The sequence below is a fragment of the Triticum urartu genome, chromosome 2 (genome assembly GCF_003073215.2).
Source record: "Triticum urartu cultivar G1812 chromosome 2, Tu2.1, whole genome shotgun sequence".
Classification (NCBI taxonomy): domain Eukaryota; kingdom Viridiplantae; phylum Streptophyta; class Magnoliopsida; order Poales; family Poaceae; genus Triticum; species Triticum urartu.
Window position 1 is genome coordinate 707,199,546 of NC_053023.1, and position 11,562 is coordinate 707,211,107.

Sequence of the window (11,562 nt, forward strand, 5' to 3'; positions counted from 1 at the left end):
ATCTGATATCGTGTTTACTGTTCCATCGTGAACTTGTCTGCTAATTCATGTACTATGATATACTACCTAGATACATCCGTTTGAGCGACAAGTATTTCCAGATGGAGGGAGTACAACACTAGTATATGCTCGTTTTTCTTAACTATGGTCTTGTGTGTACTATGATACAAGACAAAGCCTATGTATATATTGCTGTTATGCACATATATGGTGTTGTTGTTGAGCTAGGTAAGCCTACTTTGGAATTTCTAGCTTATTGGTGGAGCATCTTATTGGTGGATTGTATGCCAATTTACACTTGTTTGGAAACCTGTTGATTCATCATGGATCTGGAGATGTAGCCTTGTGCTTTCCTCTAGGTTGTACTGCTAGAACCTAGCCGACAATAAAGGATGACCGTTTTTTTACGAATAATAAAGGATAAAAGTTGAAATGCGATATGACAACTCAAACAGTAACAACTCCTAGGGGTATTTTTACTCTTATTATAGATGTGCTTTTCATATTTTCCGATGAAAGCATATATGCGCTTTTCTTTTTGGAAAATCGTAGAAGCATAACATGTGCTTCCCGTGAAAGCAAAGTTGTGATTCTCGCGTAATATTGAAGGACAGAGGCGTTCATAGTTCTCCATACATCATCCCTTTATATCCCTTGATTTTATATTAATTATAGAGATTGACGGCTGAGATTGAAATCTCTTTGGTTCATCCACTGTTTCCTTATGAATAGACTCAGAAAAAATTCATCTGCTATAAAAAAAATAAGGTAAATACATCGGGAGTCATAAAACTTGCATGCGACGTTCAATTTGGTGCATAAACTTGTAAAATACGTGTTTCTGGTCATCTAACTTGTCCTCTCATTGGCCGTATCCCACACACACATGTGGCGTGCCAACGTTGTGGGGGCCCATTGTCAGTGTTTTTTTAACCCTTGCATTTTATTTATTTATGCAGAAAAATCTCAAATAAAATTAAAACCAAACTTTTTCTGAACCCTTCCATTTTATTTACACGGACATTTCTTAAATGAAATTGAAAACGCTGGTACATGCTGGGCTTCGAACTACTCGACCAACCTGATTTTTGGTGATTACTACGCACAGTTAGCTGCATCCTGCATATAATATGGACAGTACGAAGAAAGTAGAAATTAAAACGGGAAAAGCTGTGCAAAACAGATATAGCCCCGGTTCAAACCTATGACCTCCTGGCTAGCTCGCCGCATGTGCAATTAAAGAGATATACAAAATTTATCTTCTGTATTCTTCTTTCTTTTTTTCTATGTAAGAAAATAGCTTATATTCTAGATAAACTATTCGGACAAATCACTAAACTTTTGTTTGAATTCGAATAATATTAACTTTGAAAAATATAGATAAAAGAAATACAGTGCAGAATGAATGTACACATTTTTTTTAGACAAATCAACTAAATTTTTGTTTAAATTCGAATAATTTTAACTTAAAAAATCTAGTGCAGAATGAATGCACGTATTTTTTTGGACAAATCAACAGAAATTGTTATCGAATTTAAATAATTTTAAGTTTTTAAATCTAGATAAAGGAAAATATACGTCAGAATGCTTGTACGTAAATTTTTCGGACAAATGAACTATTTTTTCAGGAGTCGAATAATTGCAAATTTAAAAATCTAGATAAAAGAAGATATAGTGAAGAATAAATGTACGTGAATTTCTTTCAGGCAAATTAGTGAGGTTTTTTTGAATTCAAATAATTTTAAATTTGAAAATCTAGATAAAAAATAGTTCAGCTGATTTGCCCAAAGGAATTTTAAAATTTGAAAAAACTTATGTTTGAAAAAAAATTGATCGCTCAAACAGAATGATCCCACTCTCCCCGTGATAATGTGCATAAATTTCTACCTGCGTAGTTTTCTTAAATAGAACAAGATTAATAACAACATACACACGAACATTTCTATTCCCCGCATGAATAATTTTTTGAAATGCGTGAATATTTCTAAAATGCAACTTAGTACTTTTTTAGTTACACAAATATATTTTTAAATGATTACTTTTTTTACAACGTATGAACATTTTTGAAATGTCACAAACAAAAAAATATAAGCTGTTTTCTTACATCATTTTATTCCTGCAGGGAATACACAAACAAGTTTTTAGTTTTCGTTTATTCCTTTGTTGGGCTGAGTGAACACATATGTAAGTTTGATATCAATTTATTCTTGGTCGAGTACTCGAGTGGTTAGTGCAGTTATCTCTTAGTTTGCAGGACGTCCGTTCTAGTCCACTGGCGTTATTTTTTTATTCCTCGGTCTTGAAAGATACTATGTGCTTACATGTGCGTAATTAAATAAAAAATAAGGATGTTTTTTGCAAAAGAAATATAATGCATGGCTCACCAAACGCCTCACCGGGACATGTAGGATGTATTCATGCTGACACAACACGTGACCACAAGATACGACTGAATATGAAAGAAGTGACCGTATCTGCACCCATAGGCAAGTTATGTAACCGTAATGACGTATTTTACGATTTTTAGCACCAAACTGAATATTAAATGCAAGTTATATGACTGTCACTGATATTACCTCAAAAAAAAAAAAATTGCACGCAGCGGGAGTCGAACAAGGATGGTGAGCCATGCGACGCATTGCACGAGCCAACTCACACCCAGCCAATGCTTTTGAGAAAAGTTAGGAAAGTCCAGCCTCAGGCCCAGATTGGTCTGCTATAATTTAACATTTTTTAGGCAAAGATAAAATTTAACTGGGCTGACCTCCAGACGCCCAAATTTGGTCTGGCCCACGTATGCTCTGTTGTTTCTTTTCTGTTCTGCTTTATCTTTTTTGTTCCTTTTGCTTTCCGTATTTCCTTATTTCTTTTCTATTTTTCTTATTTTTGTGTATTATTCAAAATTCATTGCGTGTTTATAGACGAAAATATTCATCGTATTTAAGGAATTTCTCACCGTATATTATGAAAATGTTCATCACATTTCATCAAATGTTCATTTTGTATTTTAAAATTATTCTCCATATATCACTAAAATGTTCAATATGTATTAGAATATTGTTCAGTGTATATCACAAAAATGTTCAGTGTGTATTTAAATATTTTTCAGTGTATATCAAAAAATGGTGCGTATTTTAGAATTTCTCAGTGTATATTACAAAATTTTTCAATATATATATATGTAAGAATTGCACATCATATATAAAAAATCAATAAATATTCATAATTTGAAAATTTTCTTCATGTGTTTCAAAAATTTGATCACTTTTTTCAAAAATTGTCAACAGTCCCATGTGAGCTGTCGTGTGCCCGCAAAAAGTAATCGAGTCATCAAAACGCATTGGTAACAGATGCATGCAAAACATTGCTACCGAAACTTACGTCCTCCATGTCTGGCTTGGACCGAAATAATCAACCAGTGAGGCTAGCTATTATATTTAATATATACCCATAACCTCGACCCAATCGTCCCCTAACCGCCGCCTCTCCCCACGCGCTCCAGGCGTTTCAGGCCGATGATGCCATCGCCTCCTCCATGTACGCCTCGGGCCTTAATTGCATATCAAAGCTATGAGCGTGACATCCAGATTGTCATCGAGCTATTTGAGATGGCCGTTGAGGTGTTCGACATGGGACTGCACACCGGTCTTTCCTATCGTGAAAAGCACATGATTACTTGGTGTGACTGTGTGAGCATCATGCCAGACTAGATGGCCTTACGCATATGTACACCATGGACCAGGTTCTCCAACCGTGACACCGGTCTTTACCGTCGTGAATACACTCAGCTATATGATGGCACACTCACACACAGCCGGACGTGATGCGGTACTGTACATGCTTGTGGCGGGACAACACGCCGGGCAACATGTCGACCTCGAACTCAGACGTGATAGATGTGCATGTCAAGGCCCATAATCACAATAGTGGTGGTGGTCTTGACCATTGATCCTTTGCCCAGCTAGCTATAACTTTCAATCATCAGGTATGTCTTCTCCAATTAGTTTTCTCCTTCTCCACCGTAAGCACCTTTTCTATTTTTAGCTGAAACTTCTTAATCGAAGACAGTAGATTCTAATGAGATCTCATATAAAAAAACATCTATAATATTAATATTTTTCATTTGAGGCATTAGGGACAAGCGCAAGTATAAAAAAGCATCTCTAATTGTTTGCACACAAGTGACGGACTTTTAATAAGATTAATAGTATATGATATGTATAATGTGTAAATTATATAATTGATTGAAAGATTCTTTCACGTACAAATTTATTGATATGCTTTGTGTAATTTATATGTCATATATTTATTGCTTTAATATGTGATTAAAGAGTTAGCCTAAAAAAACACTTTAGACCCTATATATATGAACAAAGGGGGTATTACATGTAACCTGGCACAAGTACTTATGTTCCTTCCCACCTCTCACACATCACTGCACAACAAACTCTTGATGCTTTTCCGGCCACCACCGCTAGAACCAAACACCTACCGGTATTTTTCATTTCTTATAAGATTTGCTCAAATTAAACACAATTTTATCAAAAAATAAAAAAAAATCTTTGAGGAAATCTGCATTTCGAGAGCTTTAGGAAAACAACAGAAATATGTATATAGTCCAAATCTCCGACATTTTCTCTCTTTCGATAGACGGTGTGGCAACGGTAACTTTGTATAGGACGATGGTTTATATATGAATCAAAGGAAATTCGCATGAACAGGGAGCCAAACCCGAATCAAATTAAAGCGGTCTAGAGCCGAAAGGGGGTGCACCGAAAAATCCATGGTTCATATCCTTTCCCCGCCTGACGTCCCCTCTTTCCTAAACTGACCCCACGTCCAGGCCCGCCTGTCAGACTCCGACCTACACGGGCACCCGGCCCGGACCGGAAAATAAAAAAAACGAAACGAGGTCATTTCAAACGCCGAGACCCTCCCCCGAATCGAACGCTAGGGTTTGCTCCTTCCACCGTCCCCTGTTTCCTCCCCACCCCCGGCCCCCGCCCCCGCCCGCCCCCATGGCCGCCGCCGCCGCCTCCGCGGAGGCCGCCGCCATCACGCGGCGCCTGGCCTCCTGCAACGCCGGCGCCCGCGAGCGCGCCGTCCGCCACCTCCTCGCCGACTTCCTCCCCGCCTCCGCGCCGCACCTCTCCGCCACCGACCTGCTCAAGCTCTGGAAGGGCCTCTTCTTCTGCTTCTGGCACGCCGACAAGCCGCTCTACCAGGCCGACCTTGCCTCCCGCCTCGCCGCCGCAGTCTCCGCCGCCGCGACGCCCGCCGTCGCCGCCGACTTCCTCGCCGCCTACCTCGCCACCATCCGCCGCGAGTGGTCCGCCATCGACGTCCACCGCCTCGACAAGTTCTACCTCCTCAACCGCCGGTTCCTCCACCACGCCTTCCTCTTCCTCGGCGCCCGCTCCTTCGCGCCCGACGTCACGGCCCAGATCGTCTCCGTCATCTCGGAGAAGGCCGTCCTACCGGAGGCCGACAACGCCACCGGTCGTGGACTCGGGTACCATGTCGCCGATGTGTTCCTCGACGAGATCTTGCCCGTGCTCCCGGTTAGCCTGAAGTCGATGGAGCTGCTGTTGGCCCCCTTCTTCACTGTGCTGGAGAAGTCGACCGACAGGGTGCTGGTGAGTAAGGTTAGGTCCAGCTTGTTTGAGAGGTTTCTGGAGAGCGGCAGTCAGCTGCTTGAGATGACGAGGAAAGGTGAAGAGATGGAGAAGGGGAGCGTGGAGGAGAAGCTTGGGAAGGTCGGGCTGTTGTTTGGATTCAGCAAGAGATTCCTGGATATCGGGGCGAGTGCTAAGACCGTGCAGGGAAATCGGAAGGTGGTGTTTGGGCTGAGGGATGCGTTTGTTAAGCTCGAAAAGGGATTGGAGCTGTCTGGTGTTAAGATCTCTGAGCCAGAGTTTCAGGGCACTCAGGTGCCAATGGTGGCAGTGGTAGAAAATGGCATGGATTTGGATGAGGCAAAGGTGGAAAAGAAGAGGAAGAAGAAGAAGGCAAAGAAGGCTGCATTAGTTGAAGGTGGGGAGGAGGAGGAGGTCAAGGCTCTGAAGCAAGAGAAGAAGGTGAAGAAAGACAAGAACAAGAAGGAGAAAAAAGAAAAGAAGAAGAAAAATAAGGTTGAGGATAGTGATGGAGGGGATAGCAGTGAGCAGAGTATAGATGCCACATCAGAGGACCAGCAGATGGGCGATGCCACTGATGCCATTACATTTGATGAGGCTTTGATGTCCAATCTTCAAAAGCAGTTTGAGAAGGCTGCTGCAGAAGCCGGGATGCCGGTGACACCAGTTACTGCTAAAGTGGCAAAGAAGAGGAAGCGCTCAAAATCTTCCGATAGGTCATCAGAAGTTTCTGGTGGAGGTGTTGGCAGCCAAGGTAATGTTCCTGCTCAGGATGGAGATAAGAGTGGTAAGAAAGTGAGGTTCTCAATGAAGAGTAATCTAGTTTGGAACCCTCCTACTCCTTTACCACCACAGTGCTTGAGGCTCCCACCATCTGCTACTCCAAGAGGGAGTGCACTAAAAAGTGGAGTTCGGCCTGGGCCTATAAAGGAAAGCTCCACGCCGGTGAAGAAGGCCAAGGCAAAAGCAAAGTCTGCAAAGAAGTTGTTGAAGAAGAGCCCTTCCTCTGCTGTGAAGCGCTTGCGGAAGTTGCAAACCTTCTCCGCGTGAAACTCTTGAATGTATGATGGCATGTCGGCCGTACCATTCTGCCTTTTAAATTGTGCTCTCATCGTAACTTGATTCTTCTCCATTAGGTAGTCTTATACACTGTTGGCTTGCTGCTACCTTTGCATTATTTATGGATTGCTTAATTATGTGTCTTGTCATAGTGCATTCTTGATAATCTTGTGATAATTATTGTTTTGTGGTAGCAGAGCCCTTTTGATTTCTCGCTCTCTGATAATCCCCGTTTGGTTCTAACTTCATTTGCATCATGGCAGCAATGGCTTAGTGCAGTTCATGATTTATAATGGGCTGATTCGTACAAAGTACAAACTGCATGTGCAATGTCGTATTGTTAGTGCTGAAGACAGGCTGATTGTTCCCTTTGTTCCATGATGTTTCCTTTGGATGAAGTTAGACATAACAATTCTTAGAAACCTTGCATGATGAAGATAGCCCTTGATATACTTTGCTTCTTTCAGTATACTTTGATGGGCAATGCCCCCCTGATTGTCGGTATACTTTGATGGGCAATACTCATGGGCTGCTTTCTACAGTCTGCAGGCGCAATCTTGTATTGGTAGTGGTGAATCAGGCTGATTGTTCTCTTTGTGCCTTGATGTTTCCTTTTAAGTTAGATTAGACGTCACAATCTAGAAGCCTTGCATGATGAAGATAGCCCTTGATATGTTTTTCTTCTGTCAGTATACTTTGTTTGCCATGGCCCCTGATTGTCTGTATGTTTTGCTTCTGTCAGTATACTTTGATCGCCATGCCCCTTGATTGTCAGTATATTTTGCTTCTGTCAGTATATACTTTAATTGCCATATCCCCTGATTGTCATTATACTTTGCTTCTGTCTAATATATTTGGATGTATGTTCTTAAATGAGATTTTTGTGTTAAGTAGTTAAATCACTCACGGGTCGTAAATCTGTTTCGACCTGGTGACCAACTAGATGTCTTTTGCAAGACTGCAACTTTTGGTTCAATTCATGGGTAATTTAAATCTATATACTTGTGTAGTTCGTCCTGCAATTCAATATGAGTTAATTGGATTGTATGAATGATGATATGTCTAGGTAGTAAGGTTATTTTGTTCAAATACCCTGAGCCCAGGATGTTCCTATGTAATCTAACATTCTGAACTCACAAGCTCATTGTCAAATTTGGTGACTAACAATCATATGCATCTTGGGCGATGCCCCCCCCCCCCCCCCCCCCCCTCCCCTCTCCTTCCACTTTTCCCCCTCCCCTGATTGTATGAGTTTTTTGTGGTAAGTAGTTTAATCACTGTTAAGGGGCGTGCATCTGTGTTGATCTGGTCCCAAAGAATGAGGAACTAGATAGCTTCTGCAACTTTTGGTTCAATTTAGGGTAAATTTAATCTGCACCTGTAAAGTTCATCTTGCAATTCAGACTGCATTACTTGGATAATATGAACAATAATTTCTTTGGTTATTTTGTCAAATACTCAGGCCAGGATGTACGCCTTCCATTCACAAATACAAGTTCTTTTAACTTTTTTTTCTTCTGAATTGGATGTAATATAGGCACGTTTTATTGTGTTCACTTATTTCAGTCTGTATGTAGTACATATTGAGATATCAAAAACATCTTATATTTGTGAACGGTGGAGTACCTATGTAATCTTACATTCAGAACTCACAAGCTTAGTGTTGAATTTGGTGACTAAATTGTGTCGGTTTATTGTATCAGTCGTGTGACTAGCAATTGTATGCATTGTCTTTTCCGTGTTCAGACTTTTTGTCTAAGATTGCGCCGAATTTCTGTGTCTGTTGCTGATCATCTCTGAGCTGGAACTTTCAGTCCTCCAAAATTACTGCTTGCCATTGCAGGGTGTTGTTTCAGCCTGAGCTTCAGTGCTGCTGGTGACAAAATCATAGTCTCGTTGTCATTCTTAATGATAGGGAAAAGCTAGTTTGTTACAGTATCTTTCTTTGAGTTATTTTTTTTAACATGAAAAGGATTTTATTCATCTAGCAACATTTTACAGAGAGGAGTGTGAAGGGATTCACACTGAATAATGGGAGAACATCTCTCCCTGGACATTGACCTGAACCTGAAGTGAGGCACCTAACCGGTAGACTGAATTTTGACAGCTAACTGGGCCTGATGATGAGCTTTTACATTGAAGCACCTGTTAACATGATCTATTCTAGTTGGATGAAAAACCGCAGACTGTTGAATAGCTGCAAGAAGTGGTCTGATGATCCAGTGACCTGCCGTGCTGAAGATGGATGTAGTTGCCGTCTCCGAAGCCAATATCGCGGAATCTGTGAAAGAAGTTTCATGTTGTTGCAGTCTCCGAAGCCAATATCGCGGCAAACTTACTTGCACTAAGCAATTGAAATTCGAGAACAGTTACTAAAAATTAACCTGATCAAATATAGTTCCATCTATTTTTAAGCCCTAGATACCTCCGTTGCACCTCTGAATACCTTGGTGCCGTTTCACCTCATTATTTTCTCAGCATAAAGCTTCTCTGTGACCCCTTTCGACGCCCTCCAAACATCAGCCACTGCACATTTTCAATGCCAAACGAACATACTGTCAACACTGTTTCGTTACATCTCTATCAGTTGATTCGCTCGTCATTATTATAGTACAGTTGCTCGACGTTGCAGTGCACATCGGGTAGTTTCGATGCATGAATAATGAGTTGTATTATTATTGGGAAATTAGCGTGGTAGATAGACGATACAACCATTTGATCACACCATTTCACAATCCAATTTCCGAAAGGAAGTGCCGAAAATTAGCTACAGATCAAAGATAGCTTTCCTCTATTTTTAAGGCGCCGGCTGACCTCCCTGGCGCCACCAGCTCGCACGCCCTGCACCGCTCGTACGCCGCGCCAGGCAACAACCTTTTCGTTTTCCCTCGAATGGTTTGACCTGGGCGCGCCGGCCATGACCGACACGAGATGATGGCGATGCCGTCGTTGGCGTCCTTCACGCCGGCCGCCGACGTGTTGGGCGTGCCGCCCCCGCTGCCGCCGCCGCCGGGCGCGGACGTGTCCGTCATCGTGGGCGTGCTCACGGGCGTCCTCCTGGGGCTCTTCCTCTTCCTCATCTACGCCAAGCACTGCAGGCAACGCGGCGCCCGCGGCGCGGCCGGCCGCCTCGGCCTCGGGTTCCGGGCGTCGTCGACGTGCGACCGGTGCCGCTCCGGCCTGAGCCTCTCGGTCGTCGACGCGCTCCCGATCGTCAGGTTCGGGGACATGGGCGGCGCCGCGGCGGCCGCGCAGCCGGAGTGCGCGGTGTGCCTGGGCTCGTTCGACGCGGCCGCCGACGAGCTGCTCCGGGTGCTGCCCAAGTGCCGCCACGCGTTCCACGCGGGCTGCGTCGACACGTGGCTGGAGGCGCACTCGACGTGCCCCGTCTGCCGCCGCCGCGTCGGCAAGGAGGACGCGTTCGCCGTGATCCCCAAGCTGGAGGCCGGCGCGGATCACGGTGACGCGGAGTGGTATCCGGCCCGCGAGGCGGAGATGCAGATCGTGGTGCGTCGACCGGCGTGACCAACCGAGGGAGCGGCATTCCACGGATGCATTTCCGGGTCACCATGCATGAGAACCCGCACGGCACGGCAAGGAGGGTGCCTTCGCCGTGACCCCGAGCTCCACGCCGGTGAGGCTGAGCTGCAGATTGTGGTGCACCGACCGGCGTGACTGGCCAAGGGACGGTGGTTGGCCACGAGGGGTTCGGTAGCCGTCACTGTGCGGTCTAGCTGACGGTCGTCATTCGTTCATGATCTTGCTTCGTTGCACGCGCGGAATGTTGCCGGCCGGCCGGCCGGAGGGAGCGGGCTTTTTGATAGCTATATGTATACTAGGCGGGCATTCACCGTCCGTATGTAAAGTGTACAACACGTGTGTATATAAAGTGTACAACACCTGTCACGTACTCCCTCCGTTCCGAATTACTTATCGCAGATATGAATGTATCTAGACGTATTTTAGTTCTAGATACATCCATTTCTGCAATGAGTAATTTGGAACGGAGGGAGTAGGTTTTTAGCACAGTATAGACGGAAACGCTCATATATATGCGCGTACACTCATCCTTGTGAACGCACATACGCACACACCTTATTCGTATGAGCACGTCCGACAGACTGAGCCGGCATATAGATTTTACGAAGTCATCGTAGGCGCCTCGTAATTGATGAGAGCGTCTCCTCCCACTGAATACGCATCGACGAAATTCTTGAAATAAATTCAGGATAAATACAAACACCAGGATTTAAACCCTGATGGATTGAGGATACCACAGTCCACCTAATCATCCAACCACATGTTGGTTTGCAATGTCCATGTTGGTTAGTGACAATAATTGGTGCAAATAAAGAGCTTTGAAAAATCAGTTTTGTTACCTCTAAATGCTGTATGAAGCTAAAAAAACCATGAGGATAGTCATCGGGTAAGTGATTTCGGACGCAGCCGCTACCTCCTCCCAAAAAGGAGATCGGGGTTCCTCTGCCTCTCACCGACGCCGCCGCCGGTCCGCCTCGTCTCCGATGGCCTTAGGGCCATGGGGGCGCGGTGGATCCCGGCCCTTGCCGGAGGGAGGGTTTTCGTTTTTAGAAATTTCTTTGAGTTTTATTAGGGTTTCTGTCCCGTTTAGGAGAGTGAATTACATCTATAGTACTCAAACTTGACACTAGGGTTCACTTTCATCACTGTATTCAGGAAGTGTCAGAATACGGTCACTGAAGTTGCGTAAATGTGTCACTCTACGATCACTGCTACCGTATCCAACGTATTTCACTGATGTGATACATGTTCACCTGTCCTAACGGTTGACTTGCTTACGTGGCAAGCTCATCCTTCTCATCTCTCTTCGCATCCGATGAATGAACCT

At 44.0% G+C, this 11,562-nt stretch overlaps 2 protein-coding genes across 2 annotated transcripts; both read left to right on the plus strand.

Moving 5' to 3' along the window:
• The first annotated feature begins 4,985 nt into the window (after nucleotides 1-4,985).
• LOC125539959 (ribosomal RNA processing protein 1 homolog) lies at nucleotides 4,986-6,888 on the plus strand. The gene has a single exon (XM_048703513.1). The coding sequence runs from the start codon at nucleotides 5,019-5,021 to the stop codon at nucleotides 6,684-6,686; it is 1,668 nt and encodes a 555-aa protein (XP_048559470.1). The 5' UTR covers nucleotides 4,986-5,018; the 3' UTR covers nucleotides 6,687-6,888.
• A 2,626-nt stretch (nucleotides 6,889-9,514) lies between these two features.
• Nucleotides 9,515-10,545, plus strand: LOC125534251 (RING-H2 finger protein ATL43-like). The gene has a single exon (XM_048697518.1). The coding sequence runs from the start codon at nucleotides 9,627-9,629 to the stop codon at nucleotides 10,218-10,220; it is 594 nt and encodes a 197-aa protein (XP_048553475.1). The 5' UTR covers nucleotides 9,515-9,626; the 3' UTR covers nucleotides 10,221-10,545.
• Nucleotides 10,546-11,562: the final 1,017 nt, after the last annotated feature.

Bases quoted from the DNA above. Each gene is read 5' to 3' on its own strand.
- LOC125539959 (XM_048703513.1), top strand. From the start codon at position 5,019: ATGGCCGCCGCCGCCGCCTCCGCGGAGGCCGCCGCCATCACGCGGCGC.
- LOC125534251 (XM_048697518.1), top strand. From the start codon at position 9,627: ATGATGGCGATGCCGTCGTTGGCGTCCTTCACGCCGGCCGCCGACGTG.